Source organism: Erythrolamprus reginae, chromosome 2, assembly GCF_031021105.1.
Source record: "Erythrolamprus reginae isolate rEryReg1 chromosome 2, rEryReg1.hap1, whole genome shotgun sequence".
Lineage (NCBI taxonomy): Eukaryota > Metazoa > Chordata > Lepidosauria > Squamata > Dipsadidae > Erythrolamprus > Erythrolamprus reginae.
This window is the reverse complement of record NC_091951.1, coordinates 293,264,276-293,288,843: the sequence shown is the minus strand read 5'-3', so window position 1 is coordinate 293,288,843 and position 24,568 is coordinate 293,264,276. Positions and strand designations below refer to the sequence as shown.

General features: G+C 38.0%; 1 protein-coding gene across 2 annotated transcripts in view; it reads right to left on the bottom strand.

Moving 5' to 3' along the window:
• The window catches only part of DTWD2 (DTW domain containing 2), a 102,511-nt gene that overhangs the window by 24,275 nt on the left and 53,668 nt on the right, over window positions 1-24,568 (bottom strand). For both annotated transcript variants that reach the window (XR_011558333.1, XM_070742868.1), the window contains exons 3-4: window positions 22,431-22,525; window positions 14,135-14,324 (exon numbers count right to left, since the gene is read on the bottom strand). Coding sequence is in view for 1 of the 2 variants with exons in the window: in XM_070742868.1 (XP_070598969.1) it covers window positions 14,135-14,324; window positions 22,431-22,525 (285 nt within the window). In the remaining variant the exon portion in view is untranslated. The remainder of the gene's footprint in view (window positions 1-14,134; window positions 14,325-22,430; window positions 22,526-24,568) is intronic.

Below are 24,568 nucleotides of genomic sequence, written 5' to 3'. Positions count from 1 at the left end.
ACCCTCCTCCTCCTCTTCCCACTCCTCCTCTCGCAACTCCCTTGCTGGCTGTTGGTGAGGCTGGGAGGATGCATAAAAGTGAGAAGAACCTCCTCAAGTGAGCGGCTGGGCTTGGCAAAAACACAGAAAAGGCACACATGGGGGGGGCACTCTCTTGAAGAGGGTTCCCCCATTTGTGCATACCCTCCCAAACCACCATAGTAAGCCAGGTAAGGAGAAAGAGGGTCGCTCTCACTAGGTTTCCGAGAGACAAGAGACAGAGATACAGAGAGAGAGAGAGGGAGAGAGAGAGATTTAATTGAAAAGCATCCCCGTGCATGTTTTAAAGCTATAGCACCCAGCTGCAGACCCATCCCCCTTTCTGTCATCCCCTTCTCCTGGATCACATTGCCACCTTGCCATCCCTGCCAATAGCGAGGCTGGCCAGTGTCTCAGGGCTGAGAGCAGGTTACACATCTCCCCAAGCGACCGAGGCACACCCAGCACCAACAAGGGCTGGAAGAAACTCCAGCAAGAATGAGGCGCCAGAGAATCATTGTCCTTACCTTCTCAGGCTAGACAAGGAGTGACTGGAAGGCGAGAGCAAGGGGCAGGGCCAGTCAGTGATGGGATCACCTGACTGGAAGTCACAGCAGAGGGCCCAAAGAGCTGTATGCGACTCTGGAGCCGCAGGTTGCAGACCTCTGAACTAGGCAATGGCAAACCACTTCAGGAAATCTTATGAAGAAAACTGCAGGGACTTGTCCAGGCAGTTGTCAGAGTCAGTACTGACTTGAAGGCACAATGAACAAAAGCAACTTGGGGTTTAATTAAGATATGATCCCACCTCCTGCTCTCCCTGATACAGTTGCTAAATAAATACATGGATCATTAGCAGAGAATGCCTATAGTGTGAGAGAGGGCCCAGACCCATCTGCCCCATGCCTTCCCCACCCACTGAGATAATCCATGCTCCACTTACTGCCCCACTGGGCCATTGCAGGCCTCTTTTCCTTACCGAACCCCTGCATAATCTGTCACATATCATGCACTTACATTTTGGAGATCTTCAGAGCATCCAAGCTTTTCTGCAGTACCGTGCAGACTATATTAGATATGCAAAAAGGGGTAGTTCACCCAGGGACCCATGCTGCAGCCTCATGGAAGTAGCCATTATTTTGGCAGGACCAGAAAGAATTGTGGCCATGCTGAAAATAGTGTTCATTTCTAGAAGGCAACCATGCAGTCCAGGGATGTGTGGCCTGCCCTTCTTCCCCAACACGAAGACTGTAGATCTTCAAAAGGTAAATGTATGATTGATTGACTGACTGACTGACTGACTGACTGACTGACTGACTGACTGACTTACTTACTTACTTACTTACTTACTGTTAGAGTTGAAAGGGACCATGCAGGTAATCAAATCCAACCCCCTGCCTGAGCAGGAATCCTAAAGCACCCCAGCCAAATGGCAGTCCAATCTCCTCTTGAAAGTGTCCAGAGTTGGGGAGTTCACAACCTCCGCAGGCAGGTTGTTCCACTGGTTGATCTCTCTGACCATCAGGAAGTTCTTCCTTACTTTTAGGTTGAATCTCTCCTTGGTCAGCTTCCAGCCATTGTTCCTCATCCAGCCCTCTGGTGCTCTGGAGAACAGAGTGGCTCTCTCCTCTCTGTGGCAACCCCTCATATACCTGTATACAGCTATCATGTCCTCTCTGCCCCTCCTTTTCTCTAGGCTATCCATGCCCAGTTCCTGCAATCTCTATTCGTAAGTCTTGGTTTCAAGTCCCCTAATCATGATGTATGATGGGATTGTGAGGAATAGGCTCAAGACCTGCTGGGACCTGGAGAATGGGTGTGATGGAGGGGATAGAGCCAGGGGAATGTTGTAGTGCAGTTGGTCCTAAGGGTGAATGAACATGTGGGAATTGTGGTACCCATAGCTTCAAAATGAGTTGTAAATAGTTATGTTTGTCATACACTAAGTTAATGGTCATTAAGGAGTAATACCTGTACTGGAGGTATAGATAGGAAGTACCTCAGTTGCTGGAATTTCTATTTAGTGAAAATATCATAGCTTCATTTAGTTGATAGAAGCAACATGGAATAAAATGCACACACCAAGAGATTATTTCCCCATTCTTTATCTTCTGAGAGAACAATTTATATACCATGGTCTGTTGCATCCATTTGCACTATAAATTGGAATGAATAATTTGGGTATTTGAATAGCAGCTGCGAAAAGAAAAGAACTTTCAATTCCTGGAATGTTGTTTGCTTTTGAGTTAAGACCTTTCTTTAAATTGTCATCCAGAAATGCCCTCAGGTTTAAAGTAGAGAGTAAACATGGGATGCTGCCTCTTAACTGTAATTTGGACTCCTGGCTTCAAATTGATAGTACAGTAACATGTCTCATGAGGAGGCAACACAGTTGCTTCCTTGTCCTCAAATACAAATACAAAGTTTTAAGTGTTTTTCTGACAATAAAGATGAGTCAATGAGTTCAACAGGCATAGAGCAACAATGTCAGTGAAAGAATTTCATTTCTCATTTGCAAGGCCCCATGCAAATGAGAAGTAACATGCACTGCTAAAAATTCTATGTAATTCTTACTTTGGATTGCAAAGTTAAGAGTATATTGTAACATAGGACCACTTGCAGCACTTGCCCATCAAATGTTTCCACAAGTGTCCTAACTTTTGTATTGTGCTGTCTGTCATCTATTAAATTGGCTGGGTTCCCCAACTCTATAAATTATGTCTCCAAGGCTCAGTTTGAACAAAGAATAACAGGAATGTATGTCCTGTTGTTGGCTGTTTGAGGCCTTCTTAAGGCCTGAGGTCTGAGACTCATGGCAAGCTCTTGGGGGTCAGACCCTATGAAGTTTCCTAAAGCCAGAACCTTCAAGCAAATTGAACTTGCTGTACGCACGAATCCCAGCTACCAGTTAGGTCTCACAGAGTTGGCCTTCTCTGGGTCCCGTCAACTAAACAATGTTGTTTGGCGGGACCCAGGGGAAGAGCCTTCTCTGTGGCGGCCCCGACCCTTTGGAACCAACTCCCCCCAGATATCAGAGTTGCCCCCACCCTCCTTGCCTTTTGTAAGCTCCTTAAAACCCACCTCTGTCATCAGGCATGGGGGAATTGAGACTTTCCCTTCCCCCTAGGCTTATAAAATTTATCCATGGTATGTCTGTATGTATGATTGCTTTCTTAAATTGGGGTTTTTAAATTAACTTAAATATTAGATTTGTTTATATTGTCTTATTATTGTTGTTAGCCGTCCTGAGTCTATGGAGAGGGGCGGCATACAAATCTGATAAATAAATAAATAAATAAATACATAAATAAACAAACAAACAAATAAACAAATAAATAAATAAATAAATAAACAAACAGCTGGGGATCCAGTTTCTGCATTTTGCAGTTGATCCAGAGGCATGAACTTTAGTAACACAATATAGTGCTGGAGGGATTGACAACACAAACCATTTCTTATAAATCTAAATAAATAAATTTCTATGTTGGGTAGAGGAATCTCTTTATTGTTTCAACAGAGGCTAGGAAATCTTCTTCCCTTGCCATTCTTCCATGCTTCAACACTTCCAGAGGCTATCAATTAGTTCACAACGTTGAAATAGCTTGCCTAAAAATTCTCTGGGTTACCTTGTCTCGCCAACTCATCATTCACCTTTTAAAAAACAGGTCAGAGACAAATCATTCTACCCATCCCCCTGGTAAATAATTACATATCAAATTTATATGCATGAAATCTAGAGCGTTCCTGTTTTAGCTTGTGAACTTGATGGTCCATTGCTCTTTTGGATAGATCATGAAATGCACTTCAAGATCTTTGCATGGAATCCTAGCAATTCTCTAGTATGGAATCTTTGCCTTTATTAATTTCAATGTTTTTTTCAAGGAAGTTTGGAAACAAACAATGCAAATTACAGTATATACTGTACCCTCACTGCAGAAGGCTATGGAAATGGCAGAGGTATCAGTGGTATCCCCATTTCGATCTGTGCTTTCATGAATAAAACAGACTCTCTTCTATCTTCCTGAACATACTATGGTTTATTAAAATCTTCGATTTCTACACCAAGCCTCTGGGCTTTTCTTCATCCTTCTCCTTGCCAGCTTTTCTTTTTAGTTAGCCACTTTATTATTGCCTGATACAGTCTAGCTCAAGAGCATTATCTGTTTCTTTTAGAAATGTTTTGTCAGGTACGAGGTACTGTTATACTATACTAATCTAAACTTTCAGTAAATGATAAGCATGAATGAACTATTTACTAATTGGCTGATTACAGTAATTTAACTGGCTGCCTAAATACTTAGCTAATTGAAGATTGTTGTTCAAAATATCCTGACTGAAACAAAGTCCCAGCATATTTTGGGCTGTACAGATGATAACTACTTAAGTATGTTGCCGAGTCAGCTGCTTTAGTATAAATAAACTAAATTGGTATCTGGAAATGCTGACAACCTAGTCACAGGTACAAATTCACAGGTACAAATTTCAGACACACACACGTTTGAAAATTCAAAACAATGTTCTTTATAATGAAAATTCACTTAAACCAAGCCCTCTTTTGGTATAGCAAAGAGCACTTGTCTCCAAACAAACTGGTAATTTGTACAAGTCCCTTATCAGTTCTGTGATACTTAGCTTGCAGCTGTGAGGCAATTCACAGTCATTCTTCTTTCACAAAGTGAAACACACTTTGCTCTGGTTTAGTTTCAAAGTGGGGGAAAAATCAGCACACAAAAGGTCAAAGTCAGTAAAGCAGTCACGAAACACAACGATCAGATAATCCTCCACAATGGCCAAACCCACAGGCTGCTCTTTATAGCAGCCTCACTAATTACCATAGCCCCACCCAACCACAGGTGGCCTCATTTTATTTGATAATAATCTCTCAGTTGTTGCTGCCTATGCATCTGGCTGTATCATTATCTCTTGTTCTGAATCCAAGGAGGAGCTAGATAATTGATCTCCTTCTGAGCTGTCTGCCACACTCTCCTCCTCCCTGTCACTCATGTCTTCTTGGTCAGAGGAGCCTTCATCAGCAGATTCCACCGGGGCCAAAATAGGCCTGCAGCATGTGGATGTCTCCCCCACATCCACAGTCCTTGGGGCAGGAGCTGGGCCAGAGCTAACCACAACAGCAACCAAAATGTTGGACTCAACTGTGGTCATAAGTTCCTTCCTTCCTTCCTTCCTTCCTTCCTTTCCTTCCTCTTTCTTCCTTTCCTTCCTTTTCTTCTTTCCTTTTCTTTCCCCTCCCCTCATTTCCCCTTATTCTTTCCTTCCCTTTCCTTTCTCCTCCTTTCATTTCCTTATTTCCTTTCTTTTCTCCTCTCTTCCCTTCTGCTGATGCTACTATGGGGCTGACATTGAGAGCAGCAGCAGTTTTGGCCACCAGGACTAAAAGGCAAGAAATGGCAAACGGATGCCCGGGGCTGCTGCACATGCTCACCGCATCTCACGCAGCCCTCTTGTGGTACGGACTCGGTTCCTACCTCATGTGCAGTCCAGGGCAAACAAGCGGCGACTTGGGGCCAGTTCGGGGACATGCCAGCTGGCCATCGTTGTCTGTTCAGCAAACCACAGACGGCCATTGGGAAAATTTCAGTTCTGGTTAAAACCATATTTTTTTCTTTTGGAACTGATGAATAAATAATTTTAAAAAGTTGTGGAATACCGTTTTTATATATGATAACTGGAACAAGATTAATGCCTATATAAAGATGGACAGATTTGGCAATATTGTACCTACAGTGGAAGAATATCTACATTTACTGATGATTGAGAATCTCTTATCAACTTTCTTCAATAAAAAGAAAGAAACTATTGTGGCCCATTCATAGCAATGGGTCCAGAGGACCCAGAGGCACTGGTAGCATAGTACAGGCAGCCTTTGTTCCTGATACCCGAGCCTAAGAGTGAAGAGGACGTGGTGTCAGAGGCTGAAGAGAAACCAGGGCCTTCTGCACTTCCTGAGATGAGTGACTCAGGAGGAGAGGAGACTCTTTTTGATGCTAGGACTTGCAGGGCCTATAAGAGTCAAAAGTGGTTACCCAGGAAGAGGCTTCCTCATGAGTAGCACTGCTGGCTACTATGCCACGCCCTCAGGCTATTTAAGGCTGAATCACGTGATGCTTTGGTGCAGAGGACAATGCTTTTTCATTCCAAACTCTTGCTGTATACAGTGGTACCTCAAGATACGAACCCCTCGTCTTACGAACAACTCGTGATACGAACCCGGGGTTCAGAAAAATTTTGCCTCTTCTTACGAACTTTTTTCGAGTTACGAACCGGCGTTCGGAGACTGCTGGGAAGCCGCGCGGCTGTTTTAAAAGGTAACAGCCGGGCGGCGGGGCTTCCCAGAAGCCTCCCGAACGCCGGTTCGTAACTTGAACAAAGTTCGTAAGAAGAGGCAAAATTTTGCTGAACCCCGGGTTCGGTTCGGGGGGGTGCTGGCAAGCCCCCCAGGCCGGCTGCGACCTTTTAAAACACCCACGCCGCTTCGCAGCTGTCTCCCGAAGCTGAACGCTAAAGCCGAACTTCCGAACGCTAAAGCCGAACTTCTGCGTTCGGCTTCGGGAGACAGCTGCGAAGCGGCGCGGCTCTTTTAAAAGGTCGCAGCCGGCCTGGGGGGCTTGCCAGCACCCCCCGAACCCCAAACCAGGGTTCGGGGGGTGCTGGGAAGCCCCCCAGGCCGGCTGTCACCTTTTAAAACAGCCGCGCGGCTTCCCAGCAGTCACCGAAAGCCGTTTTTTTGCGGGGGGGGTTTTGGTTGCACGGATTAATTGACTTTACATTGTTTCCTATGGGAAACAATGTTTCGTCTTACGAACCTTTCGTCTTACGAACCTCCTCCTTGCACCAATAAGTTCGTATCATGAGGTATTACTGTATATTGTCTTCGGCTTGTGATTTTAAAAGAACCACATTCCGCATTCATTAGCTCCGGGCTTCCAGCAAACCTCTGTAAGTCTATGATAAGGAACTCTGCTTCAATCTAGTAATTATTATTGTGTTTGTCTATTCCTGGGAATCTGGCCAGCAGCTAAGACATTATTAGCAGCATGATGAAGACTTTATTAGATTTTACTTTATTTACTTTATTTTAGAAGAGACTCAAACGACTCTTATTTGTACTAAACTTTTAGTATTAAATCCGGTGATGTGGATCTTATTTTGGGGTGGCTCGACACTGGGACAAACAAGAAACTTTATGATTTGGTAATTAGAAAGGACAGAACATAAAAAGAAAAGAATTGTGATATAACCCTTTAGAGAGAGAGAGATTAAAATATAATGAAGATGGCAGTTGATATTTATACGGAAATATTAAAAATTCAAAAGGGTTCACAACTTTAACATCTCTCAAACACGGAGAAAAATATGAGTTGGTAAATCTAAATAAAAGTTATCAGATTAACAGGGAGTAAACATTCTCGTTGCTGTACAGTTTGCTTCACATTAGCTGGGATCAAATATTTGTTTATTAACAGAATGGAGAATATTTTAATAAAAATAATACTGACCTTTCATAAATGTTCAGCTTTAGAGTACATCTAATTAAAGAATTAAAGAATTGGGGTTTTTTGCATTTATTAACTCTGAAAAAATTTATCCCTATAAAATGAATGGATATGAAATGTCTGTAAAGGTCACCAAATATTTTCTATAGGAGCACTTCTTTTCCTGTCTCTTTTGATTGCTAAAATGTCAAGAAGTTAGTTTTAACCTACATTTTCTCATACAACAGCAATTATTTCCAAACATAGGCCCAATAAAGTGAAAAGATATTTTCATAGTCCTTTTTGTCTATATCTTTCTGCTGCTGATACAATAATCTCCTCATGACTTATACAAATCTCTTTTGTGCATTATCTCCCACATATATGGTCAGAATTAAACCAATAAATAAATAAATAAATAAATGAATGAATGAATGAATGAATGAATGAGGGAGGGAGAGAGAGAGAAAGAGAAAGAAAGAAAGAAAGAAAGAAAGAAAGAAAATCACCAAATTCTCTTATAAAGGCACTTATAATTGCTCTTATACCGTAATAGCAATTAAAGAAACAAAATGCACCATGCCAGCATCTTTATACTTTGCAAATAGAAACTATAATTATTCAGGAAGAGATAAAATATGACATCATGATATTAACGACAAAAGATTTGCTTAATGCATAAATATTAATTTTAAGCAACAAGTTGTCCTGGTTGTCACAAAGGTGCTTTTTCAAGAGGCAACTGAACCTTCTGGAAAGTCCAGTTTCCCCTTGAAAAAGTACCTTTGGAAGTTTGATGTTATTATCTTATTCAACTGTACCACAGGGAGTCACAAGCCAATGCCTTTTCTTTCTTTCCTCCCTTTTTTTCTACACTTTTCACTTCCCTTTTCCCTCCTCTATTTTTCCTACTATTTTCTTTTGCATTTTGTATTTTATACTATAAACTAATAAAAAATAAAATAAAATTGAGTCTAGTCGCCTGGTGACTTCACTTACAATTGCAATGACTATGTATAAGAAATGATGTCAGAGAAAGGATCAGGGCAACGTTTTGTCCCTAAAAGATGTACAGTGTTCACTCGATTTTCGCGGGTTCAAACTTCGCAAAATGTCTATACCACAGTTTTTCAAAAATATTAATTAAAAAATACTTTGCAGGTTTTTTCCCTATACCACGTTTTTTCCCGCCCGATGACGTCATATGTCATTGCCAAACTTTCGTCTGCCTTTAATAATTTTTTTTTTTAATAAACTTTAATAACTAAACATGGTTAGTAATAATCTAAACGGTTGCTAAGGGAATGGAAAATTGCAATTTAGGGGTTTAAAGTGTTAAGGGAAGGCTTGTGATACTGTTCATAGCCAAAAATAGAGTATTTACTTCCGCATCTCTACTTCGCGGAAATTCGACTTTCGCGGCCAGTCTCAGAACGCATCCCCTGCGAAAATCGAGGGAACACTGTATATGTTTTGTTTTAAAAATAAAAACCCCAAATCAGCACTCATAAACAAACAATGGAATAATAAAAAGTCAGGCTCAAAAGGAAATTATTGCTTCTACTACAGATACAAAAATGATCTATTGTAGAATCAAATAATAAAGTCTGCTATTTATAATAGCTCCAGCATTTAAATCTTGTCTCTTTCTCCTGCCCTTAGATGGCCATGGATTTTTTGCTGCTTGTTTCTCGGGCTTGGATATGGAGGTCAGCACCACGTTTTGATGAAAATCTTGTCTCATCTCAAGCTCTTGCTCCTGCCTTGATAGCTTTGACCATGAACATAGAAAACAAAATATAAATCATCTGTGAACTCATGAACTCACTTTCTTTGCTTAGCAGAAGTATACATTGAAGTTTTGTTTTAAAAGGCATTCATGCTAGAAATAGATGATTGCAAGTCTTTTTTTAAAGTCTATTTTACAAAAATATTTTTGAAAATTAGAAATCTGAGAACTGCCTTTTAACTATCATTAAGGAAATCCCAAATGCATCTGCACTGAATTTAATGTCTCTGAATTCATTTCCATAAAAATATATTTAGCATTTTTGCATGTTTCCTTCCACTCTTATTTGATTTTAAAGATTTGAATAAAGTTAATGAAGATTTAATGAAGAAGAAATCTGCTTGCACGGAGCGCCCTTCACCAACTACTGCACCCTCCCGAAGGTGCCCCCGAAGCTGCCGAAGCTGGGGAGAGGCGGCCCCTGTCTGGCCCCCACAGCTGTTTGCCCGAGCCACTTTTCAGCTTGCTGGGAAGGCTCATCAGCCAATGCCCGCCAGTCTCTTGCAGGGAGATAGGCTCAGGAATTCGGCATCTGGTGCCCTCTGCTCCGAATGCCTGGCCCCATCCCCGGGGCCGAGCCACCGGCCTCAAACCCAGAAAGGCCACTGCCGCCGCTCAACTCCCCCCCATGCAACATTTAGTGTATAAGATGCACCCAGTTTTGATACACTTTTTTGTGGTATAAAAGGTGTGTCTCATACACCAAAAAATACAGGTAGTTTATAAACAGGTAATTCCCTAGAAAAAATAAGAATTACCAATTGGATCTTATTATTATAATACTCTAGTCAAGGACAAACACAGTATGTGCATATGTGGATTCCTATTTACCTCGCTGATGGTTTGCTTCCTCCCACACCATATGGACGCACAATAGCAAAAAATCCAAACAAAATTTTTTTAAAGGCAAAAATAATATGGTGACTGCATGCACAGTACTGGAAATTCAGCTTCTGCTCATGCTCAGAAAAAGAATAATTTTTAAAACATTGGGTGAAAAAAACCTTTTGGAAAAATTTCAAAAAAAATATGGCGGCGCCCACAGATCGGCATCAACTGAACTGGGTGAATAACATCCTTGTGATATAACCAGCAAGTCATTAACGATTTGCCCGAACTGGTCCGAACCAGGAGTAACTTATCCCTGGTGTAGATGTGTATACACACACATTCACAGACAAAATAGTACAATAATATGAATAATTATTATAGTGCTATAATACATATTTTGAATTAAAAGAAATAAGAGACATGAAAGATGCTCTTTAAATGTATTGGCTGTTCAGACTAAAAAAACACCAATAACTTTTACTGCCAATAGCAAATTATTTCTTTTTCCATATAAATTGTATTTTAAAAATATAATTATTGAGATCTTTGCAAATGATTCATATTTCTGTTTTCATTATTTAATGTAGAATAGAATGAATAGAATAGAATTTTTATTGGCCAAGTGTGATTGGACACACAAGGAATTTGTCTTGGTGCATATGCTCTCAGCGTACATAAAATAAGATATACATTTGTCAAGAATCATGTGGTACAACACTTAATGATTGTCATAGGGGTCAAATAAGCAATGAAGAAGCAATATTAATAAAAATCTTAGGATATAAGCAACAAGTTACAGTCATACAGTCACCATGGGAGGAAATGGGTGATAGGAATGATGAGAAAAATTTCTAATTTTTCAGATACTGGTACATAATAGTGATTAAAGAAATTTATAGACAAAGAAAGATTATATTTGATGGTAATGTTTTGCTATATATTGAGATGGCTAAATTTCTACTATTTCAGGTTAAGAGATGTTTACATAATCATGAAAGAGCTTCCTTATCAATGAGCCAGGGGCACAACCTTTCTGAACAATTCAAGTCCTTCTGGGCAGTTGTTTTTGGTAGTATTTAAAATTCAGATTTGAGCATGAAAAGCAACAAAGAAATTTGCTTATCTTCCTGCATGCCAATCTTTTCAAAGATTACTATGGTCCTAAATTAGTTGTATTAGTGGATTACTGAACAAAAACTCAAATAAGAATGACCCAACCGCATTGTTGTGAAGCTACTGTTCCTTAATATTTCTCTCATTTGTTCATTCTATGGTCTTTCTTTCAGGCATTTATGGCAGCACTCTCTTTATCCAGTTTTCTCCATAACAACTCTGCAGAATAATTTGGGCTGAAAGACAGTGATTAGACCAAATCATCCAATGGACCTTTTGCTGAGAATGGAAACTAAAGATAAGTCAGTCATCTAAGTTTGAGTGCCAAACTTGAAGTACAACGATTCTCCTATGGCCAGCAACAAGAAATCCAATAACTTATTACATATCACAAATTTACTTTACTTTGCACCAGTATTTCTAATATGTAAGAAGCCTCCATACTCATTTTGGAAACAAAGAGGAATTAATGTTTTTTTTTTAAAGACACACATTCTAAAAAGGATGTTACTATAGTTTCAAGGACTAATTAATTCTATTCCCTTTAGTGTGTTCCTAACAGAAGATAAGAATACAGGGCAAATATCAATCCTGAACTAGAAGTATTATTTGTAATTTGGATAATGACTTGATTTTTCTTAAGACAATATGAATTAGAATTCTTGAAGAGTCAAAATATGACTGAAGTAAGTAATGACAATTCTTATTCTTATGACACTCATTAGTTTGAAGAACATAATGAAAATCTAAAATTGTCACATGTATCAGCCAAAATGCAATACCACAATCTGGTACAACATTATTAAAAAAAAGTAAAAATTAATCCTGTCACGCAATATCATTCCAATAAAGGCTCTTTGCTGAAGACATTAAATTGTTATTACGATATCACAGTAGGACTACTGTCTTCATATCAATCATGAAATACATTTACGAAAGGGCAAATTATGCTCTTTTCTAAAAGAGCAATTCAAATAGCAAAAGTGCTAGCAGCTTTCATCTGCCATCAAGTGTAAAATGTGCACATCTAAACTTACAATGATCAAGACTATCGCCTTTCTTTGCCATGTAAATAAATTAGCTGGTTATATTTTTCTTCAGTTAACTGTCACCACTATTTATATGTTATTTCCATTGCTAGAGCAGTGATTCTCAATTATTTTCTGTTATGCCACACACCAGAAAGAAGTAAACACTTTGGGGGGGGGGGATTCTCCGATCTGGGCCCCAATGGAATTTTAGTATTAATAATTATTATTTTACTTATTATGAGCTGCAAGCAAACTATTGGCTGGGGAAGACTGCTCTACCCACTTACCTGGGAGTAAGTCACACTGAATTCAGTAGACCCTATTTCCTGTTAGGCAGGCATAGGCTACCATGGTTAGAGCCGTCTTTTGACATGGGGTCAGGCCAGCTTAATCAAGGCAATGTTTTGGGGTCATCGGCCTAACCTATAAGCACCACCTTATTGTATGGTGGTTGAATTGTATGGAAGGAAGCTTTAGGGTGTTGTTCGAAGCTTTGTCCAGCTGCAGAAGATGCTCCTCCTTGTCCAGCAGCAGGTTTGCCATGCTGTTCATAGCTACTGTGGCACTCCTGAGAACAAGAACCTACGCAGCTGCCCTGCCTGGTTTGGCCGCCTTCTTTTCTGGACTCGGAGCAGTGTGCAACTGTGAAAATACTCGACAGGGACCACACATGTTCCCGGGGGGTCACACGTGCCCCCTGGCATTTCTCCACCCACACCCAAGGGGTGCGCCCCACTATTTGAGAAGGATTGTCCTAGAGATAAGCTAATAAGAAAACATAAATGTTCTGCCGGCGTGTCCCCAAAGCCCGTAATTACAGGGTAATTAGTCCCAAACAGACACACGCCACACCATAGAAGGAAAACCAAAAGTCTTTATCAGCAGAAAAGCAGAAAAAACTCCCTTTTAAAATGTCAAAGGGATTTTCTGGTACACACAAGGCACAGGTTAAATGCAATCCAAGTTCTCACCCAGTAACTGGGAAATTGAGTCCAATTCCAAAGCCCAGAAAGTCCACACACAGACTTGAACATGGAAACAGCAAACCACGATCTTGACGAAACTATGAATTACATAAACTTCCACGAGGCTAAACCAGCACTCTGCTCTTTTTAGCTGTAGCACTAATTACAGCAGCCCCACCCAACCACATGTGGCCTCACGTATCTCCTGTAATAATCCCTCAGGGGTTCTCTCCTATGCATCACTCTACGCATGCGTGGGTCTGTCATAAGTTCTTGTTCAGAATCCAGGGATGATAAGGATGATTGATCCTTCTGGGCTGTCTGCCAAACTCCCCTCTTCCCTGTCACTCACGCTTCCTTGGTCAGAGGAGACTTCGTCGGGAGATTCTATCGGGAGCAAAACAGGCCTGTGGCATATGGATGTTACCCCCACATCCACCTCCACATTCCTTGGAGCAGGAGCTGGGCCAGAGCTAACCACAACAATAAATCTATCCTAATTCACATAAGCCAATTCAGATAATGCTTTATTACTATCCCAGAGTGAAAAAAGTGCATGATCAAGCCTATAATCATATATTTATGCATATGGTATCTAAATATCATACACACTTTAAGTTTCTCATGGATACAGAAGTTGGTCTGTAAATAGAACTAGTCTTTTTTCAATTAAAAAAAGTTCATTTGGGGTAACTGAGATAAAGACAGCTCATCTATCTGAGGAATGGGCAGTTGTACCAAAAATATGTACCGGTATTTAAACAAATATCTATGTTTCATTTTTTAAAAACCTCGAAGCAAAGCATATTAAACTGCTATGAACCTTTAAAATGTGTGCAAAGAATTGCTCCAACACGGAACTTTAACTGTAATCATAAGAATTCTCAATCTTACCTGCTTAGGCATTTGAAAAAGTGGGTTCTTTAAAAATATATCTTTTGCTTGACTCCATGTTCCATCAATGATTATGATCGTATAGGAATCAGTGGAACTCAAATCCATTTCTTCTAAATTTGTTGCTCCAGCTCCAGGATACAGTATTAAGGTACTTGAACTTCTGCATATAGACGCTAATTCAGGATATCTAAAAACATTTAAAATATAGTTTTAATAATTTTAAGTCAAGTAAAAATAACTAATCATTCTTTTCTAAAATAGATAACCAAAATATTGATCTTCTAATCATGAAATATTATGCCAGTTAGGAATAATGTTTTTAAAATTAAAAATAAAGATATACACAAATTAAATTTGACTCCTGATGATTACCTGAACATATTAATGCACTTTTCTTGTAATCATTTGGGAATAATTTAGCACTATTTTCTTTACCTTTCCACTGTATATACACTTTCTAATGTATATACCCTTCATGCCATTGTAAAGTAAGCAATTTAATTGAAAGCACAGAAAATGACCAAAAAATAGTAAATAACAAATAAAGCCACGAGGGACAAAAAAAGAAAAATAGTTAAAATTAGTTCCTAGAAACTCATTTGATATATTTCTTCATGTTTTTTCTTCATTCTTGTCTCATTTGTTTCCTTTTCTTCCATATCCATTTTTTCTCAAAATCAATTCAAAGCACCATCCAAACAGCTATCTCTTTCGCATACAAAATCAGTCATATCCTCTGAAACCATGAAATAAATAATGTCTGTAAAGATATTTATTTGTTCATATGAATCAATTTATGGTTGAACCCATTTATTCAAATATCTCTATTTCTAATGTATTAACCAAAAAGTCCACATTCTCACTCATTCCCGAATTTCTGAGGGACCTAATACTTTCTCCATATTTGCATTTTTTTAAAGCAGTATTACATCTGAAGAACTAATTGAAGTTTCACTATTATGGATTACACTGAGCAAATAGGCCATAAGACCAAAGTACAGTAATGTGACATTTTTGGGGAGCAGTGGGAAATTGCTGTAAACCTCAGCTACATAAATGTTAAATGTAATAACATTGGACTTCACTCAAATTATTATAGATCTATGCAAAGTTGAATTATCAAGTATTGCCAGTATATTTGTATTATATTTAATAAAAGATTATGGATGGTTTTTGTATTTTTGTACCTTCCTTGCCTTTCGTAAACTTCTTAAGACCCATCTCTGCCGTCAGGCATGGGGGAATTGAGACATCTCCCCTGGCCTATATATTTTATGCATGGTATGTTTGTGTGTATGTTTTATTTTTAAATACATTTTTTTTTAGTTTTTTAATTATTAGATTTGTTACTCAATATTGTTTTTATTATTGCTGTGAGCCTCCCTGAGTCTACAGAGAGGGGTGGCATACAAATCTAATAAATAATAATAATAATAATAAATAATAATAATAATAATAATAATAATTTATTCAACACTCATTTTATTTTTAATGTAATTATCACAATTTGTACTTTCAACACTTCTATTTTTCTCATATTTCACTGTTCACTTTTTGTTTTTCTCTACATTCATGCTTGAATACAATTGTCAACTGAGAATAACATAGGCGGCAGAAAAAGACATGGTCCATCTAGTCTGCCCTTATACTATTTTCTGTATTTTATCTTAGGATGGATATATGTTTATCCCAGGCATGTTTAAATTCAGTTACTGTGGATTTATCTACCACATCTGCTGGAGGTTTGTTCCAATGATCTACTACTCTTTCAGTAAAATAATATTTTCTCATGTTGCTTTTGATCTTTCCCCCAACTAACTTCAGATTGTGCCCCTTGTTCTTGTGTTCACTTTCCTATTAAAAACACTTCCCTCCTGGACCTTATTTAACCCTTTAACATATTTAAATGTTTCGATCATGTCCCCCCTTTTCCTTCTGTCCTCCAGACTATACAGATTGAGTTCATGAAGTCTTTCCTGATACGTTTTATGCTTAAGACCTTCCACCATTCTTGTAGCCTGTCTTTGGACCCGTTCAATTTTGTCAATATCTTTTTGTAGGTGAGATAACCTTCCGGCATCATATGAAGCTGACTGATTTGTGTTCACAAAACCTTTATCATGAAGACTGATTTGTGTTCACAAAACCTTTATCATGAAGAATATGTTATTGTTTTGAAGGTCTACAAGACTCACTGTAGTTTTTACTTTTGCTGCCATAGATTCATATAGGTATCCCTCTGTTTAAGTGAAATCAGTATAGTTTTTTTAAAGGAAATTTTAATTACAAATTTAAAAAGGAAGTTAAATTAGGATTAAAGACATATCCTATACAGAGAGAGCTGACAATACTACACAGACTCTTTTAGATCAATTTCTTGGAAAGCTATATCTAAGAGAAACTCAACTGGGTACTGAGATAATAAAACATATAACAGATGTGCCAACTGCCATTTACCTAGTGACCTATTGTTACTAATTGCTTTTAAGAATCCAGCAGATGGTCCTTTTCTTATTAATTTTTTCACTGAGCATGAGAGCCTCTGCAACAAGCCTTCTGTTCCTCAGAGGCTATTTGAGTCTGCACCTATTGCTTGCTTCTGCTTGGCCATATCTCCCCATGAGAGTCAATTACCACATGTAAGCACCACACGCTTTATAAGCACATTTATTCAGCAATGAGATAAAAAGGAGGAATAATAAATAAATTAGTAGAAGACTGCAGAAAAGCAATTGCGGAAAAAACGATTATTGACAACCTGCCTTCCAGTGAGGACCTATATACCTGCACGAGACAAAAAAGAGGGCTGTGAAAATATTTACTGATCCTTCATATCCTGGACATAAATTGTTTCAACACCCTCCCTCAAAATAATACTATAGAGCACTCCACACAGAACAACTAGAAAACAAGAACAGTTTTCCCCCAATGCCATCACTCTGCTAAACAAATACTGTAGTTCCCTTACCCCTGTCAAACTATTCACTAAGGCTGCATTCCTATTGCTATTAATCTTCTCATTGTTCCTATCACCCGTCTCCTCCGATTTTTGACTGTAAAATTTATTTATTTATTTATTAGATTTGTATGCTGCCCCTCTCCAAAGACTTTCCGAAGATTGTAACTTGTTGCTTATATCCTTACGATTTATAATAATATTGATTGTTTCCTGATTGCTTATTTGTACCCTATGATAATCATTAAGTGTTGTACCACATGATTCTTGATAAATGTATGCTGTATTTTCTTTTATATACACTGAGACCATGCACCAATGACAGATTCCCAACCACACTTGACCAATAAAGAATCCTATTCTATTCTATTCTATTAATGTTAAGTACTAATTTATACTAATATAGCCCACTTCAACTCTTTCAAAAAGAAAATTTATATCCAGGGAGTGAATAAGAAAATAATTAAAAAAAAAAGAAAATGCCAAAAAAGAAACAAGAGCACAGCACATAGAAGTGTGAGCAGTATTTCATTATAAAACAAAAGTGTATTAGTTTGTTGTTGTTGTTTTAAAATATATCTTTTCTTTTTATTGTTTCATTTTGGAAGTTACAATGGATTTCATTATTTATATATCTGTAATTTATTTATAGAAATAATATATTTTTTAAAAAAAATACTTTATTGGTTTATATAAAAGGAGGTAAAACAGGGGAGAAGGGGGATGGGAGTACAAAAAAGAGAGATGGGAGGGGAATGGGGTAAACAGTGTTGTTATATCACAGCTTATATATATTATTGTTTACACATTCCAAGTATTTGTCCATATGTAAGTATTTCGTATTCAGTATTCTTATTTGAATAATCTTATAGCTGTAATATTTGATAATCCAACAATAACAGGAAAAGAAAAGGGGTAGAAAAGGAAAGAATGGAAAAAGGAGAGAAGAAAGAGAGGAGAGAGAGAGAGAGAGAAAGGGGAAGTTATACCTGCAAGCAAGCAGGCGTTTGTATTGTGACGGCTTAATTTAATTGTGTTTGTAATTTTTGTTAGTGGAACTTAATCATAGATTGTAATATTAGTAGTTTTCTAGTAATTATCAAGTGGATGGAACTCAGACAGGGATTGTATTGATTTTGGTCCGATTTTTTATTTATAAAAAAATAAAATAAAAATAAAAATAAAAGTGTATTACGGTAGTTTTAATGGATCAGTATTAATGATTCCCAATATAGCATTAAATACAAATGCATGTCATAGTCGCAACATATATCATATGATGATGATGTTGATAATAATGTAAATTAATACATCTATCTATCTATCTATCTGTCTGTCTGTCTGTCAGTCCATCCATCCGTCCATCCATGCTTTACCAAAAAGAAAATAATTTTAGAATCTCCATAAAGATAATTACTCCACTAAAATGACTTTTTAAAATTTGTTGATAGTATTTATTTTAGAATAAGTTCTACATTATCTTTTCCTCGAATGAAACAATAATTATGCTGAAAGATCGGGTTGCAAAATTAATTATAAACCTAAAAGAAAATAAATTCTCAAACAGGAGCTTTCATTATTTGAAACAGTATTCAAAATAAATAATAGAACAGATATTTACTTGTTGGTTATTACACAAAGTCATACTTTATTTATGGCACACATTAAATCAAATATGACAGTACAAAGGTAATATAGAAAAAAAACATAGCAGTTTTTGAATATAGTAATGTTTACTTTAATAGATTTCTGCAAAGATATATTCAGCAAAAGCATACAAGTTATTGAGCCAAAAATCTGGTCTCTGGATACATTTTCTGTTGATAAACATAAACTAGAATTGAGGTACTTTTTATTTCATTTTCCTGGTATTTTAAAAAATACCTAATTTTTCTAGTAGCAGCACATTTATTATCTCAACCCCATGCACATAGGTGCTTTATCCTTAAACATGTCATAATTCAGGAAGACAAAAAGTCAAAAATGGTAATTCTCTCTTTAGTTATTGACTAGGAATTATGAGTAACTGAATTAAAGTAGCAAAAATCTAGAGTATTACTGTGATTACCATATTTTTCAGAGTATAAGGTACACCTTTGGGAAGGAAAATGGGGGAAAGATTCTGCTTATCAGATATTCATCTGGCTAGCATCCTTAATCTGGTCAGCTTCAACACATTATTTTATCCCCTGGTTAGGGCTTAAAAAACCTTATTTGGAGAGAGTAACAGTGAAAGAGCCTGCAAGGTAACAGCTGGGAAGATCGTTAGAACCTAGTTAGGGCTGGAAAAAAAAGCTTCGAAAAAAGCTACATTCAGAGTATAAGACACACCCAATTTTCAGGTTCTTTTAGGGAAGAAAAAGGTGTGTTTAATCTCAGGGGGGGAAAAGTATAATATCAAGAAATGAAATAAAATTTTAAAAAGTGAAAAGACCACATTATCATGAATGTAGATTTGGTGGCTGGGATGGATGATCATCAAAAATCCAGAAATGGGGGTTAGTATATGCTGACTAAAAGTTAAAAAATTACATATCCTCAGCTATGAAAAGTCTATTGAGGGGGGGGGACCCTAAAAAATATCTAGTGAGAATAACTGATAGATTCTTGTGTAGCGAGTTGCTTAAGATAAATCCTGCTTGATCAGGAAACACTCCAGTAGTCTTGAATTTACTTCATTCAGTAGCCAACCCGAGACTCAGAAATCTATCTATCTATCTATCTATCTATCTATCTATCTATCTATCTATCTATCTATCTATCTATCCATCCATCCATCCATCCATCCATCCATCCATCCATCCATCCATATTACACTTATAGACTCTGTGGGTCCTTATTGGTTGCTGGAAGGTATGTGGCAGGAAGTGGTTCCAAAGATAGTCTGGTCCTAAGCCAGATCCAAGAAATGTTCAAATAGGACATGATACAATATTATCTTCAAACTTAGATTGCAGCAAGAGATGCATAAAGATATACTGCCTGTTATAAGAAGAAAAAGTAATGAGTATATGAAACGCTGTCAGTTAAGAGCATGAGATAGCCTGGAGAAATGATTAATGCAAATTACTATTTATTTATTCCCAACTACATGCATCAAACTTCTAGAAAGAAAAAGACAAGTTTCTTCAGTCTTTCATAGATGATTTTGCAGAATAAAGAATAAATATGATATAAAATGTAAAGATTAGAATGTTACAAATGGCACATGATTAATAGGAAACCAGCATTAATACAATTGCTGAATTCAATAGAATAGAAATATTGAAGAGAAATAATATGAGATTAACTTGGATTTATTGGAAATGAACTAAATAAAAACCATGCTAAAATAATTCATAACATAAAGATGAGAGGCAGGTTCTTCCCAGTTCATACTGGTTCTATAGAACCGGTAGTAAACTGGTGGTGATGTCTTGGAGCTGGGTCTGTTGGTGCTAGTACGTTGACACCACTATCTCTCTCTTTTTTGCTATTTTTCCTGGTTTTTGCTGCCATGCATGCACAGAAGCTGAGTTTTCATCACTGCACATGTTTGGCCTTCTTCCCCCTTATTTTTTGCTGGCTTTTGCTTCTGCGCATGCTCGCCCTGCCTCATGTTCACCACATGCATCCTCAGAACTGCCTCCTCCTGCCTACATACAGGTAAGCATTTGCGCTAGCCTACCCTCCCACCCCACCAGGGCAGCATCTCCCAAAGGCTATGGGGATGGGGAGGCAGAGGGCAGCCCGGCAACCTTCACGTGGTAGTTAGCAGTGTCCTGCTCCTGACCAGCTTCTCCCAAAGGCTGCTGGGACGAGGTGGCAGAGGACAGCCTAGCAACCTTTGTGCGGTGGTTAGAAGGCTCCTGCCCTGGCCAGCATCTCCCAAAGTCTGCAGGGATGGGCAGGAAAGGTCAGATGAAAAAAGTCCATGGGACTTTTGGGTGACTGCTGCCTACCTCTACCTCGAATCCCACGGACCTGCCACTTTGTTCCTTCTCCCAATACTGCTGCTCTAATGAGAGGGGGGGAGGAAAGAGAGAGAGGAACACTGCATGAGAGAGAGAAAGAAAGAGAGGGAGAAAGAAGTGTGTGTGTGTGTGTGTGTGTGTGTGTGTGAGGGAGGGAGGGAGAGGGGGGAACTGTGTATGTGTGAGAGAGAAAGACAAAGAAAGAAAGAGAAAGAGAAAGAAAGGAAAAGAAAGGAGAGAGAGAGAAAAAAAAGAAAAAACAGGAAGAGAGAAAGTGAGAAAGAAAGAAAGAAAGTGAGAAAGAAAGAAAGAAAAAGGAAGGCGGGAGGGAGGGAGAAAAAGAGGGGGGGGAAACCCTCTGTCCTATTATTTTAAATTGTTACATTATTTATCATGTGTTAATCATGATCACTGTCCCTACACCTAACGTGATTTTATTGCCTTTCTTTTGCCCAAGGCTACCACATATACTTCAGGGATTTACATACATTTAATCTCTAAGTTCAGAACATAAATAGACTTGCAAAAGTCTAGTTTAATATGCTACTCCTGATATGTGATGTTTTGTATACAGAGAAAGAAGCACTCTTGTGATCTTTGACTTTATTTCCTCACTATATTGGTTCTCAATGTCAGGACGCTTCTCCTTAGTTTTAGGTTGCTTTTCTCTTTGTTCAGTTTCCATCCATTACTTCTTGTTTTGCCTTCTGATGTTTTAGAAAATACATTGCCATCCCTTCTTTCCGGCAGCCCCTTAAAAACCTGTTGCCTATCATATTCTTGGGCAAAACATGTGGGCCATTTCCTCCTTTAAGTGGTCCATGAAATTACATCTATAGTATGTAGATAATAAAGGGGGGGGGGGAAATGAACAACATTTTTACAGAACCATAGATACAGAACTATATGTAGTTTTTACAGAACTATAGAGGCTGGCTGTGCCAAGGAATGGTTGGAGGAGAGGGTCCAGGCGAGGAACCCCTTGATGCTAGTAACATTGAATTGACCACAGCCATCCAGTCACATGACCATCAAGCCTTGCCCTAGTCAAATGACCTTGAAACCACACCCACAATCACATCACCATCTAGCCACACCCACAAACCAAGTCATGCCAACAAAACTGGCAGAAAAAAAATTAGAACTGAACCCCTGGTAAATATAATTAGGAAGTGGAAAGATAAGAAAGGTATATTTTGAAGACACAGAAATTATCATAATTTATAACTTTACATTGTTGTTTAAGCATTTTGTGATGTTAAAGTTTTTAAGGTTCATTCTAATATGTGCACAATAAAACACTGAACTACAAATCTAAAATAATATTGCTTTACCATTTTTCTCAAAGAAAATATTTAAAACTTGTTTTAATAGTGATATTCACCTGTCTTCATAGAAGCGCCGTCCAATCAAAACTTTACATTTGTCTTCAGGAAGACAAGCAGTTAGAAGAGGTACTGTTCGTAACACTCTACTTTCCTGCAATTAAAATTGAATATAACATATGATTTAATATTGTAATCGTTTTCCATTTAGAAACATAAGAGAATGCCTAAGTAAAACATGCACATAAACAAAGCACTGGTTGTGAATGAACAATATAATTATATACTGAATTAAAAGTCACAGTGCCTTTTGATACCATCAACCATTTTGGGTTCACTTGGGGAGTTGGGTATGTGTGGCACAGTTCTATGCTGGTTGAATTCCTTTTTCTGAGATTGGTCAAAATCTATGTTGATAAGGAGCACGAGGTCCAGCTCTCATCCCCTGTTTTGCCAGGGCTTATATTCTCCACTCCACTCCTTTTTAATATCTACATAAACCACTGAGCAAGATCATCTCTCACCATGGGGTGCAGTATCACCGGGATGCTGATGACACCCAGTTATACATCTCCATCCCAGATGAAGTGAATGATGCTGTGGGTGTTCTTTTATAGTGCTTGGTAGCTGTGAAGGCCTGGATTCAACTGAATTTAAATTGAACCCTGATAAAGGAGAGGCTGTGGTAAGATGATCCTTGGCATACAGGAATTTATCACACTTGGTCTTGAAAAGTGTTCTACAATACCCCCCCCCCCCCCCCCAACAGACTTGTGGAATAATATGGGTCCTCCTAGACTCACAAAGGACAGTCTATGTATAAGGCAGTCTTGGCTAGGAGGGCCTTTCCTCAATGTTGTGTACCAGTTATATCTTTCCTAGATAGGGAGACTCTCTACTCAGTCATCTGCTCTCTGGACTACTGCAATATGCTCCACCAGGGTCTACCTTTGAAAAGTATACAAAAGCTTCAGCTGGTTAAAAAAAATGTGGCAGCATGGACTATCTTGGATGCCCCCAAAATGGTTCATGCTACACTTGTGCTACACGAGGTGTATTGGGTATCAGTCTGCTTTCAAATCCAATTCAAGGTGTTGGTTCTGACTTTTAAAGACTATCTGACATAGGGCCAGGTTACCTATGAAACTATCTTTATCCCATTACATCATCCTGTTTTACTAGCCCAGTGAGGGAAGATATGTGCTGCATTCCATCAGCCAAAGAATTCAATCTGACAGGGTCAAGCAAGAGAGCTGTCTCTGCCATTGCCTCCACCCTATGGAAAACACTTCCTCTGAAGGTGAGGAGGGCCTCCACCACTCCACAAATACCAAATATTTTTAATACCTTTGGCATTGATATACTAAATTGAACATTCCTGGTCATAGAAAAAATAAGAAATGAAATGAAAAAAGTAATGCTTATTTGTTTATTTTGCTCACAAAAGTCCCTCCCCCCGGCTGTGTGCAATTTTTTCACTTTATATATATTTTTAGGCTCCAAATCCCAAATATTTTTTAAAAACTTAGGCATTGGAATATTAAATTGAACATTCCTGATCACAACCAAATGAAAATTAAAAAATTGATGCTTGTTTATTTCGCTCAGAAAAGCCCCCCCCCCCATGCCTGTGTGCAGTTTTTTCAGTTTATATTTTTTTTAGGCTCCAAATCCCTAATATGTTTTATACCTTTGGCATTGATACACTAAATTGAACATTCCTGATCATAAAAAATATATAAATAAACTGAAAATATTGATGCTTATTTGTTTATTTTGCTCAGAAAAGACCCATCACCCCGACCTGGCTGTGTGCAATTATTTTCACTTTATATATAGATTAGGCTGAGAATATCCTTTTGCAAAGTAAGTACATGATACCCAGACAACTAATTTTATGAAAGAAATCCATTTTACTAAAAACAAGGATGTAAGTTTGAATTTACAGCATAATCTATATAGTTTTATAACAGTTTTTATGCTTTCAATATTTTATTGTACAGACCCAAAATCCCACACTAAGAGAGATGAGTAGTTCTTAAATATGATAAATAAATGAATAAACAAACAAATGACTATCATGGTAGGTGGCAATGGGTACACCACAAGGAGATCTGAAGGATCAAGTTGGGTATAGATCTTCCTGCAGAGCACCCAACTATATAGTGGTAAAAATAGATAGTAACCTGATGGTGCA